This window comes from Myotis myotis, unplaced genomic scaffold (genome assembly GCF_014108235.1).
Source record: "Myotis myotis isolate mMyoMyo1 unplaced genomic scaffold, mMyoMyo1.p scaffold_m19_p_9, whole genome shotgun sequence".
Lineage (NCBI taxonomy): Eukaryota > Metazoa > Chordata > Mammalia > Chiroptera > Vespertilionidae > Myotis > Myotis myotis.
The window spans coordinates 27874090-27887153 of record NW_023416401.1 but is presented as its reverse complement, the minus strand read 5'-3'; the positions used below and the strand labels follow the sequence as shown (position 1 = coordinate 27887153).

General features: G+C 40.4%; 1 protein-coding gene across 4 annotated transcripts; it reads left to right on the top strand.

Annotated features, from left to right (window-relative positions):
- The first annotated feature begins 258 nt into the window (after positions 1-258).
- On the top strand, positions 259-12612 carry LOC118662862 (CCHC-type zinc finger nucleic acid binding protein). 4 transcript variants are annotated; one of them, XM_036321828.1, is made up of 5 exons: positions 259-417; positions 10172-10288; positions 10417-10509; positions 10680-10878; positions 11525-12612. In XM_036321828.1, exons 2-5 carry the CDS (start codon positions 10186-10188, stop codon positions 11640-11642), a joined length of 513 nt encoding a protein of 170 aa, XP_036177721.1. In that variant the 5' UTR covers positions 259-417; positions 10172-10185; the 3' UTR covers positions 11643-12612. The 4 variants fall into 4 exon arrangements, with proteins under 4 accessions (XP_036177721.1, XP_036177720.1, XP_036177719.1 ...); XM_036321827.1 differs by having other exon boundaries at positions 10677-10878; XM_036321826.1 differs by having other exon boundaries at positions 10172-10309.
- The last annotated feature ends 452 nt before the right edge of the window (positions 12613-13064 follow it).

Here is a 13064-nt window from a genome sequence, read left to right as displayed (position 1 = left end):
CGGGACACACAGGCTGGCCACCCCTCCCCCCGGCCCGGCGGGGCGTGGAATCAGCGAGAAGGCCGCGGGAGGGGACGGCGACCGGAAAGTCGGGAAATAAGGGCCGCGCGCGCGGAGAGCTGCCGGAAAGACCGAAGGGCGCGGACGAAAACAGCCCCGCGCGGCCCCGTCCCGCCCTCGGGCTGCGCCGTCTTCCCAGCGAGAGGCTCTGATTGGCCGCCCGCGCCGTGCGCACTGATTGGCCGCGTGGGCGAGGCGGCGGAGAGCCGTGCGCAGCGGCGTGTGTGGGGCCGTGTGCAGACCAGCGTGTGGCGCAGGCAAGGACCCTCCTGAAAATAAACAGCCGCTACCTTGCGAGCCGCTTCCCTCGGCCTGCATCGCATTCTCCGTCGCGGCGGGTCTGCCCAGACGCAGAAGGTGAGGATCGGGAGCGAGGGGAGGGGAAAGCCGCGCTGCGGGCCCGTGTCCGAGGCGGACGAAGAGGGCAGGGAGCGGTGAGGCGGCGATGGCGGCCTCACTCGAGCCTTTTCCGCTGCTGCGTCAGGCGGGAAACTCGGCTGCCCCCGCCGTCTCCGGGCCAAGTTTCCGGCCTCCTGCAGTCGGGGTACCCTCCCGCCCTTCCTTCCGTCCTGGGAAGCTGGCTCCCCGCGCGTCGTGGCCTCTCTCGGGGCGAAGGCCGCACCCCAGGCCACAGCCTTTACAGCCAACGAGGCCCTGGCTCGTGCGCTCTTGGGACCGAGGCTCCGAGCCTTCGAGGGTCTCGGGCTGCGGGACGGAGGGTCGTTTTGGCGGGAACTTCTTCAAAGGAGGCCTTGTGGTGGGAAAAGGCCTCAGTGCGGAGGGAGGGGGATGGGGCTGGGCCCTTAATGCAGGCCACGTGCTGGTGTAATGGGCCGGCGGGCCATGTGCCAGGGGAGCGGGGTGGGCCCAGGAAAGGGTCCTGGAGGAAGTTGTGGCATGTGGGGGGTGGTCCTCTCCGCGGGGAGGCCCGAAAGCCTGGAATCACACTCTCCATACTGGATAGCTTCCCGACTCTTGAATTTTTATAGCCAAGCCTTAATGTACTTGTCTTACGTTACACTTCGAAAAGGGGCAGTTAGGGCTCGCTTTCACGAATCAACACTATTTAAGTTAGAGGGGCCTTTAAAAAAAAATCTCATTACCAGAGCGGAACAAATGGCTAAACCTCCAAAATCATAGCATCGTTCATTGGATTAAGGAAACCGATACTGTTGAATCTAACAGTGAGACGTGGTTGATTAGCCAGCCTCCGTCTAGATTTTCCAAACGTGAAAGGCATCGTGGCCCGCATTTGGGTTCTCATGATGTTAATTGTATGACGGGTAAGGATTTTGCTTGTTGCCACATGTTAACCACGTGGCCTCAGACACACGGGGCACTTCCAAGGAAGTGACATTTGGGGGGGGGGGGGTGAAGGGGTCTTAGAAAAAGAAAACATCGCTCATTGTGACTTCAGATAGTGTCTAAAAGTCTGTTTTCATTTTTTGTTTCTTTTAAGGTGAAGGAGGATTAATTACATCATCTTGCCCCCAAATTTCAAGTTTTTTAAAATAGGTTTTTCTTTTTTCCAGTTGTATGACCCAGTTTTAGAGAGAAACATAACCAGTTAATTTCCTCAACGCTATCTCTCTAATCAACTAAATCAACAGCGTTGTTCCTTTTTTGCTTAAGCACCATAAATTGCAAGTTAGGATTTGAAGGTTTTAAAAAATGTATGGAATGAAGTTCCTACCTCTTTGCCCCCCCCCCCCCCGCCCCCCAAAAAGCAATTATTTTCAAATACTTCTAAAAAATCACTGATTATGGCTTAATCAAACACCTTCGAAGTGCCACATACATCGGGGCATGCTCTTTAGCTTGTTGAACCTGATTCTTGCCTTCAGGGAGCTCTGTGCTGGAATATAAAAGGAATAATGTATTAGATCCCAAGAGGTGGACAAAGAATTTTTCTTTCTAAATTGCAACTCTTGGCAACAGTATTTTTAAAAAAGCTAACCGTAGGAGCCAAATTGGTGGAAAATCAAGGGTCAGTTTTTACACCAGCATTTGAATACCTGGAACAGGCAGAGTGAAACCTTTTTTAAGGTATCATAAATGGTTTTGTAATGTGATTTTATGACTATTCTTTTTTTATCTTTTAAAATCTAATAAGAATATGTGGTATGTACATGGGAAGGTACCAAATCAGTGCTACAAGCAATAGAGCCACAATTCGACTTAAGGCATACCTCATTTTATGGCAAGTCACTGTATAGCAGCAGATGTTATGATTTTTACAAATTGAAAACAAGACCCGCCCTGGATGGTTTGGCTCAGTGGAGAGAGCAGACTGAAGGGTCCTGGGTCGATTCCAGTCAAGGTCACATGCCTGGGTTGCAGGCTAGATCCCCAGTGGAGGGCGTGCAGGAGGCAGCCGATGGATGATTCTCATCATTGATGTTATTCTCTCCCTTCCTCTCTGAAATCAATAAAAAAATACATATATATATATATATATATATATATATATATATATATATATATAATACATATATATAAAAGAAAACAAGACCCTCCAGCAAAAAGATTAAAAACACTTTACTGCTGTGATCTGGAACCAAACCTACAATGTATATGAGGTGTTCCTGTAATTGGAAAAATAGATCTGTTGGTTAAACACTTGACCACAAGAGATTTTGCTTTTGCTTTTTCCCCTGCAGAAGTGAGAGTTTTTTTATTTTTTTAATATTGGCTCCTTTCCTCTTCATGGCCTCCTGACAGTAAGTGGAGAGCCAGGAGACTGATGCCAAGGCATCCTGGCCTGCTATGTGGAGAATGCTCTTTCTATACCATCTTACTTAATAGAACTATTCTGGCAGTGTCAGATGCTGTTGCAGTAAGGAGACTGGAGTAAACTGCACCATTTTCATGTTGTAAGTAAAAAGCTTCTGGAATAAAATGAGAGCTTGTGGCCACCAAAATTCAAGTTGTAAGCCAATGGAGTCTTAATTAGAAGTATGAGGGTATAGTGCAGTGATTACCTGGTGTTCCATAATTGCAAATGAGAGCATTAGTGAGTGAAATCAGGTTGCCGCGAGCCCTGGCTGGGTACGTAGGTTGGTTAGAGCATCATCCCAATAAGCAAGGTTGTGCGTTTGATATCCGGTCAGAGCACATACAGGTAGCAACCAAAAAATTAACTTCTCTCTCTCTTTGAAATCAATAAATTAAAAAAGAAATCAGGTTGCTAGTCTTTGGGTCCGTGGTGGCACTCTTTAAGTTATACCTTGAAGGTTAAGAAAATCTGTCTTGGCTTAAAATTCAGGAAAGCTGTGTAATGGTACACTGTGAATAAATTCATTTATGGCTGTGGATTTTTAAATGTAGAGTTTTGAAGTATATTTTAAATGTAGAACTTTAGAACAGATAACTGCATTAAAATTTGTGAACATGTGGTTTACAGTTATTTGCTATATAGCAGTAATATGCTGTATAATATATATATATTTTTTTAATATATTTTATTGATTTTCTACAGAGAGGAAGGGAGAGAGATAGAGAGCTAGAAACATCGATGAGAGAGAAACATCGATCAGCCGCCTCCTGCACATCCCCCACTGGGGAAGTGCCCACAACCCAGGCACATGCCCTTGACCGGAACCGAACCTGGGACCCTCCAGTCCGCAGGCCGACGCTCTATCCACTGAGCCAAACCGGTTCCGGCCTGTATAATATTTTTGAAGTAGGGAGTGAATTGGTATATTCTTCCTGTACTTTATTACCACTTAACCCTAGCAAAGGACTCTGCAGAAGACTTGAAATGCTGACTTGAGAACTTTCTAGTTACAGTATAAGGCTTTGAGTAAGTCTCTTGGTCTCAGATCTCCAGTTTCTTTGTCAGTAAAATGGGAGCAAGAGTACATAACTTGCAGGGTTGTGAGCATTATAGATAACGTGTTTATTAACCCTTGACTCATAGTAGATATTTAGCTATTAATTAAAACCCTTCGGGGTAACGAGAGCAGACAGCAGTATATGTAAATACTAATCAAGGTCATGCAGTAAATGCAGGAACCAGGATAAGAACATAGAATTGCTCCCAGTTTTGTACTTTGTTCTCCATTATTCTGGTCAGAATGCAGGTAATATACAATGTAACTTCCTTCGAGCTTATCATCTGTAGTATGTTTTTGCTAATAGTCTGAAGTGTTTCAGTAACTTGTTGGAACACTAAACTGATTCATTAGAGCATAAAAATGAGTGGGTACATTCATGGGACTAAAGCTCTGCTGTGGTCTAAATGCAATTAGGTCAACAATGTTGGATGAGTCAGGGATAAACCTAAGGTTAAAATAACTAGAGATAGAGCATATGTGAGTATATATAGCTGTGTTAGGAAAATCATAGAAAAATAAAGCTAGCCAGATCACACACACATACACACTTTCCTTTTGCTACTTTTCTTTTTTTTTTTAATGTATTTGTGGAATGAATTATGGAACTCATTGTTAGTCTTGGGCATGTACTGTTAAGATTTAAGTAGTTTACTGGCTTTGTTCTTAGAACCAAAAATATGGTTCAGTTACTAACATTAATGAAGACAAATAAGTATAACCATTTGTGTTTTGATACCAATACCAGGATTTAAATCTTAAAGCCTAAATGAGTGCAAAACCTGTAAAATAGGTCTCTTAGTTTACAGTACATGGCCCCTCACAGTGAATCTTCAATCTTTTCAAGCAGTATCTTGGCTGCTTTTAGTACTGTTGCTTGATTTCTCTGTGCTCTTACCATCTTTAGGTGTGGTTTCTGTCATGAAAATTTAACACACAAAAATCGAAATGAAAGCAGGTAATCTGTTGAAAACATGAAGTCATTTATAATTCTCGTTTTTTTAAGTTGGGCATAACTGATTAAATCACATTAAGCCCAAGTCATTTAAAAAATATATTTTTATTGACTTCAGAGAGGAAGGGGGTGGGAGACAGAAACATCAGTGATGAGAGAAAATCGTTTATCGGCTGCCTCCTCTACGCCCCCTGCTGTGGATCAAGCCAGCGACCCAGGCATATGCCCTTGACCAGAATCAAACCCAGGACCCTTCAGTCCGCAGGCTGAAGCTCTATCCACTGAGCCAAACCAGCTAGGGCTATAATTCTCTTCATTCCATTCTGGAAGTAGACTTGAGATGGGAGAGTTGAGTATATGCAGAGTTAGCCTGCTCTAAGCCTGCTATATAGATATTAGACTGAGCTCTATCTACTTTTAAGCAGTCTAACTTAATTGGGGGAGAAATGGAAAAGAAACTATATAAGCAGAGGATATAAACCCTTGCAGTTTTTAAAATTTAGAATCTATTAAGCACTAGACACCTAGCAACAATTCTCATCACAGATCAGTTTTATCATCCTTTTCCAAATAAGGACAGGAGAGGGGGTCAAGTGCCTGAGGTAACACAGCAAACAGATCCTTAAGCTGGGTCAGATGGTTAATCCAGAGTTACTTATGGTCCCCAAATCTTGCTGTGTAAGGATACATTGGTATAGATACTGCTATGATTTTTAGCAGCAAAAGGAAGAAAATATGTGCTCTCTTAACTGCCTGACAACAGTGAAAATAGCTGTATTTTGTCTTACAAGTTAGCATGTATGTGTGTTTTGTAGCATTCTGTAAAATATTACTGAGGCTGTGAATTCTTGGGGTAATAGGAAGAGCCTAGGTGGCAAGTTAGGGGTCCTGGCTTGGCTGCTAACTTTTTAGTAACATGGAGTGAAAAGTTTCTGTTACATAGGAGATTTTATTAGATAGTCTGAAATATTCTTGAGTTTAGAGTGGTGGTAGTCCATCCTTAATGGGTACCTAATTGAAAAGACATTGTTGCTTTAAACTAGCAATTTTTTAGCTGGTGTACCCTAAGAATTTTTATATATTTTATTGATTTCAGAGAGGAAGGGGGAGAGAGAGATAGAAACATCAATGATGAGAGAATCATTGATCGGCTGTCTCCTGCATGCCCTCTGCTGGGGATTGAGCCCACAACCAGGGCATGTGCCCTTGATCGGAATCCAACCCAGGACCCTTCAGTCCGCAGGCTGAAGCTCTATCCACTGAGCCAAACCAGCTAGTCCCTGAGAATTTTTAAAACATGCAATACCTGTTTCAATTAGTATATTTTTTGGTGTGCTGCAGAATTTTAGTAATTATTTTACATGTGCCATTAGTTGAAAAAGGTTGGAAATTGCTGCTTTAAACTAATGGTACAGTGACTTTTGATAGCAAGAATTTAGGTATTTTATTGTCAGTACTCAATTAGATTGGATTGGGTCTATACAAGAAACACAATTTGTTTCATTTAGCAAATGACTGTTAGGCCTTACACACACACATACACACACCACCCCTGGCCAAAAGCAGTTAAAATACTGAGTTATATAACTACTAAAGGATAATCATGGAGTGTTGTGATGATTCAATAATGCATTACTTGGTCTCTGCCCTAAAGGAATGTGATAAAAGGCAAATATGGTAGTGCCATCAGACAGATATTAACAAACTGTCCTGGGTCTTAATAGGAAGGAGAGTTCCAGGCTGGGAGATGTCAGATTTTTTTTATAGAGTTGGCATTTAAGTTGGCCCTTGAAGGTTGGAAAAGGTTGTGACAGGTGGAGGGGGCAGAGGCAGGACAGTGCAGCAAAATTCTAGCCAAGAGCAGTCATAGGCCTTGAGAATCACGAAGCCTGAAGTCTCAGTTCTGTCTTACTTTACTGTCTCTAGTTTTCCTAAGGAATAGCATGAAATTCTTTAAAGACCTCTTGGCTAAATGCAATCTGTATATGATGATTGGGATAGGGGATCTCTCCCAACCCCCACCCCGCCAGGATAAGCAGCATGACTCTAAAATGGTCGACAACTGGTGGTCTGCAGACCACTGGTGGTCGTGAGGTCCAAAAGGTTGGCGACTGCTGCTCTAAAACATATTAGGAATAAGTAAGGAAGATATATTACAAGGAGCTGAATGAAAATGTAGACCAGCTGATTGGCTGTGTTTGAGCCAAAGGGGAGAAGGCAGGTTGCATACACATTACCTGAGCCCCACTGGGATGTGCCCTACTGATGATAGGTCTTTGAAATATTAATGAAATTAATGTTTTCTTTACCGTTAAGATTTAGTGGGTTTATTTAGTTATTTTTAATATATTTTTATTGATTTCAGAGAGGGAGGGAGAGAGAGAAAGAAACATCAATGACGAGAATCATTGCTTGGCTGCCTCCTGCATGCCCCCTACTGGGGATCAAGCCCACAACCCAGGCATGTGCCCTTGATTGGAATCAGACCTGGGGTCCACAGGCTGACGCCCTATCCACTGAGCCAAACCGGGTAGGGAGCTAGTGAGCTTTTTCAAAACCTTAATTTATGTGAGAATAAAATTTGTTGATGTGAACACAAAACATCTAAAACAAGTTTCAGTGTATAAAGTCCTGCTTTTGCCACTAAACTGTTCATGTCTGTTTTGCAGAATAGTTTAATTGCAATCTAATTGGAGAAATACTGCTTTTCCTAAAATTGTAGTTCATAGAGAAATCACATTTTGACCAACTTTCAGTTAGGAATTCGGGTAGGAGGAAATAGAGTGTTTTGTTCATCTGAGAGTTACTTTAGCTAATTGTCTGCTCTCCAAAATACTACTTTTCCTGTCATTTCTTTTTTCTCTGTTCATTTTGGATCTGGGTCCCATGAATGGAGAAGAAAAAAAGAGTTCATGAAAAATCTATATGTAGGTTAATCGGTCATTGAGTAGCTTAATTTTAATATTTCTGTGCAGAAAGTAAACCTAAAATTTTAACTACTGACTTTATTCCACTGACAAAAATCTGATAATTCATTATAACATGTTTTACTTGTACTTTACTATTATGAAATAGATTATTTTAAAGCAACAGTCTTAAAGTGGGGGTTGCTCAAACTATCATTTCTTTAGTTTTAAACAGTTTTTTAAAAAATATATTTTTATTATTGGTTTCAGAGAGGAAGAGAGAGGGAGAGAGAGATAGAAACATCAATGATGAGAGGGAATTGTTGATCAGCTGCCTCCTGCTCACCTACACTGGGGATCAAGCCCTCAACCTGGGTGTGTTGTGTGCCTTGACCAGGAATCGAACCGTGACCTCCTGGTTCATAGGTTGACTCTCAACCACGGAGCCATGCCAACTGGGCCATTTCTTTAGTTTTAAAAATGCATGTTGAATATTGAATTGTCATGTTTTCTAAAAGATAGTATCTTGTTTAAATATTAAATTTTAAAATACTTGGGAATTTTCAAATTGCCTGGATTACCTTGTATAAGGTAGTGATTGTTTTTGTGCAAAGAACTCATTGAGAGCAATAGGTAAATGTGCTCAAATTGGTCTGACTGTAAATTGGAGAAGATTGTAAACTGCAGTTCATTTTGTAAACTGCAAAATGAAGAAAATAGGAATGAGGGAAGGATGAAGTACCATAATCAGCTTTTTTTCTGTGATCATTTTTATCTGCCACTCATTTTTTCATTCTGTTTTTTCAAGTGGAAATTAGCACTTTACATGATTTAGACTAACATCAATAAAGAAAGCAAACGTAATCTCGAATTTTGCAAAAAAACATTTTTAATCTTCACTGTCTGGTTTCTCCTGACTAGAAATTTACATTATGTATCTGCATGATTCTTAAATAATGACAAGTGGCAAGAGTTGGTAGAAAGATTCCTCTGAAAATTTACACTGCATCTGATTGCAGAGTTAGGATAAGTAGACACTGACATTTTTTAAAAAATGACAGTGGAAGCTTTTGAAACTCGACATTAGCTTAAATTTTTGGTCACTAGATTTTTCTACAACTTGATGAACCATGTATGTACCATGTACTGACTTTTGGTGCTTTGGTGTGTTTGGATGATTCCACTATCCTGTCCGTTTTAATTGAAACAGTATGTTTTGCTAGATCATGGTGCTTATTATACTTGGCTTTGAGAGGGTATTTAAAAAACTTGGTGTATTGCTTGACACTGGAATTTAAGGGTAAAAATGTTTAGATGTGGAAGTATGGCAATGTAAAGGTTACATTATTTTTAGCTAGGTCCCTTTTTAAAAGCCACTATACTAGGAATTTGTCCTGCAACATTCCATTTTGTTCCAGGAATAGCCTGTTTATTTTTAGATTGTTATATAAAAAGTATAAAATCCACTTGCTTTGGTAGGAGTTTTGCTTTAAATATAAAATTACAGAAAAATTTGAAAAGAGAAAAATAGAAAAAATATAAGTGGTCCAGTTCTTTAGATGGTATCAGCATGTTGGTTTACTTCTTTGTTGTTTTTCTTATATATTTTTATTGATTTCAGAGAGGAAGGGAGAGAGAGAGATAGAAACATCAATGATGAGAGAGAATCATTGATCGGCTGCCTCCTACAGGCTCCCATCTTGGGGTCAAGCCTGCAACCTGGGCATGTGCCCTGACTGGGAATTGAACCGTGAACTCCTGGTTCATAGGTCGACACTCAACCACTGAGCACACCAACCGGGCTGTTGTTCTGATATTTTTAACATACTGTACCCTCTATGTAGAGAAAATTTATATCCTGCCTTTCTAAAGACTCAAGCAAGAGCTCAGTATAACTAGGTACTGTTAGGTGCTAAGGTTACAGAGAGAAATTATTTTTCTTCACCTATCCCTCACAGAATCCACACTACAACTCCATTGGTTTGGGTTATTCCAATTTTATTACCAGTAAATGACTTCCAGTTGCCCAAAATAATGTTTACTGACTTAACAACCATGAAGATGTGTCCTTTAAGTTGGATCTGGAATGAGATATTACTAATTGTTTAATGAGTGTTCATTGATAAGCTGAAAATTGCATCACTCTATCAATAACTTTTGTGTATTGATCTATACATGCATAATCTTATTTTTTTAACAATTATATGAAAATATATAAGGCTTTACTTTATTCACTTTTAATATATTTCATAATTAGGTGTATAATGCTTAAGCATATAGTTGTGTGGTTATTTTCCTAAGCAATATTATTTGTTGGCTTTTCCCCCCAGAATAGTTATCCAAAAACATACTAAAAGGGAATAAAAGCTAAAAATAATTTCAAGTGGTTAAATGTTCTCATTTTTAATATTTTGAAGATCTGACTGCAGCCATGAGCAGCAATGAGTGCTTCAAGTGTGGACGATCTGGCCACTGGGCCCGGGAATGCCCTACCGGTGGAGGCCGTGGGCGTGGAATGAGAAGCCGTGGCAGAGGTGGTTTTACCTCGGATAGAGGTATTTTTGTCAAATAAAAAATTTTGAAGTACTAGAATATTCATTAGTATCAAGACTGGTCTAATTTGTTAAAATTTTTTGTTTTTGTTTGTTTCTACCCAAAATAGGTTTCCAGTTTGTTTCCTCATCTCTTCCAGACATCTGTTACCGCTGTGGTGAGTCTGGTCATCTTGCCAAGGATTGTGATCTTCAGGAGGATGGTAAGTATTTAACACTTCTCATATCCTTCTAGAACTTGGAGAGGTGAGCATGCACAAAGCATTGGAAAGATTTTCCACTCTTGAGGTTTCCTATTTGTATGGTTTAAAACACAGCAACATTTTATAAAGGTTTTATAGTCTTGGTCTGCTTCTTTTTCTTATTGTTGAAGCCTGCTATAACTGCGGTAGAGGTGGCCACATTGCCAAGGACTGCAAGGAGCCCAAGAGAGAGCGAGAGCAATGCTGCTACAACTGTGGCAAACCAGGCCACCTGGCTCGTGACTGTGACCACGCAGACGAGCAGAAGTGCTATTCGTGTGGAGAGTTTGGACACATTCAGAAAGACTGCACCAAAGTGAAGTGCTATCGGTAAGTCGTTAGAATGTTGCTGCAGGTAATGCTCATTGCAGATACTGTTTTAGAGATGAATTTGCTATAAATGGAATGACCTTGTGGATCAGTTCAGTGTTTAAAAATAAGAATGGTAAAAGCTTTGAGATGTACATACCTGTGAAATCCTAGAAATTATTTTGCATAAAGATATAACATCTTGGCCTGTAATTTGGTTTTGATGTTGGTTTATCCCTTCTGGTGAAAATTTTAATTTTGTGGTTTTGCTACACAATTGAGTAGCTTTGTTATCTAATTTCTTCTTGCTTTTAGATCAGGGGTTAATGATAAGACTTAGTGTCATGCAAACAAAAATATGTTGATTCACTTGTCATTGCTTTTTGTTCTGCGATGACTTTATGTATTTCAGAGAGGAAGGGCGAGGGAGAGAGAGAAACATCAATGATGAGAGAGAGTCCTTGATCAGCTGCCTCCTGCAAGCCCCAAACTGGGTACTGAGCCCACAACCCGGGCATGTGCCCTGACTGGGAATTGAACCCTGACCTCCTGGTTCATAGGTCAACACTCAGCCACTGAGCCAAACCAGCCCGGGGTGCAATGACTATTTCTTTAGTACAGTTTTACATTTTCTGAACACCATTGTGAAATTTTTTATTTATTTTAGGTGTGGTGAAACTGGTCATGTAGCCATCAACTGCAGCAAGACAAGTGAAGTCAACTGTTACCGCTGTGGCGAATCAGGGCACCTTGCACGGGAATGCACGATTGAGGCCACAGCCTAATTATTTTCCTTTGTCGCCCCTCCTTTTTCTGATTGATGGTTGTATTATTTTCTCTGAATCCTCTTCACTGGCCAAAGGTTGGCAGATAGAGGCTACTCCCAGGCCAGTGAGCTTTACTTGCCATGTAAAAGGAGGAAAGGGGTGGAAAAAAATCGACTTTCTGCATTTAACTACAAAAAAAGTTTATGTTTAGTTTGGTAGAGGTGTTATGTATAATGCTTTGTTAAAGAACCCCCTTTCCATGCCACTGGTGAATAGGGATTGATGAATGGGAAGAATTGAATCAGACCAGTAAGCCCGTTCTGGGTTTGTTAAATATGTTCCCATGTAGGAGGTAAAAACCAATTTTGGAAGTGTCTGTGAGCTTCCATAAATAACTTTAATTTTAGCATAATGATGGCCTTGGATTGTCTGACCTCAGTAGCTATTAAGTAACATCAAGTAACATCTTTATCAGGCCCTACATAGAACATCCAGTTGAGTGGGAGTAAACAAAATAAAATGACAAATATGTCTGTTAATGTCTATGGGAGGAAAATCGGGATAAATGCCTAAAAAGGAACAACTTAACGCAGCATTGATGCTGGATATGCAGATGGTGATGGCAAAGGTTTAGAACACATTTTTTTGCAAAGACTAAATCTAAAACCCAGAGTAAACATCTATGCTTAGAGTAAGCATAATTTGGAGCTATTCAGGAATTGCAGAGAAATGCATTTTCACAGAAATCAAGATGTTATTTTTGTATACTATATCACTTAGACAACTGTGTTTCATTTGATGTAATCAGTTTTTAAAAGTCAGATGGAAAAAGCAACTGAAGTCCTAGAAAATAGAAATGTAATTTTAAACTATCCAATAAAGCTGGAGGAGGAAGGGGAGTTTGACTGAAGTTCTTTTTGTTTCAAATTTTCATTGCTGTATATAGTACAAAATGCCATATTAAAGAAGGGAATGTGGAGTACTGAAAGCTGACAGTTTGGACTTTTTTTTGTGTATTAACTCAGTCATGTCTTCAGTAATGAAGAAATATAAACATAGGCTTAACTACCTCGGTGTCCGTTTTGAGGGATATAGAGAAGATTTAATTTTCTTTCTGTGCCATTGTAATAGTGCCCTTTAGTTCATTGTTGATACTGAATAGTTGTAATACCATTGCTATGTTTTAGCATTTCGTATTTTTCCTGGGCTTTACAAGGATCTGAAATACTGGATTCCTTGTTTTTTCTTTTTCTAAGATCTGATCTAGTGTTGAGATGGACTTTGGAAATCATTTAGCTTAAAGAATTCACTTTGTAGGTGAGTTAACTAGAAGGTTCATTTGCTTAAACGTGTAGCGACCTAAAGCCTAGAACCTCAAGTGTCCTTTCTACCCTATGTCCTCTATTCTTTTTTGTCCCCCCACTAAATTAAATACAGTTA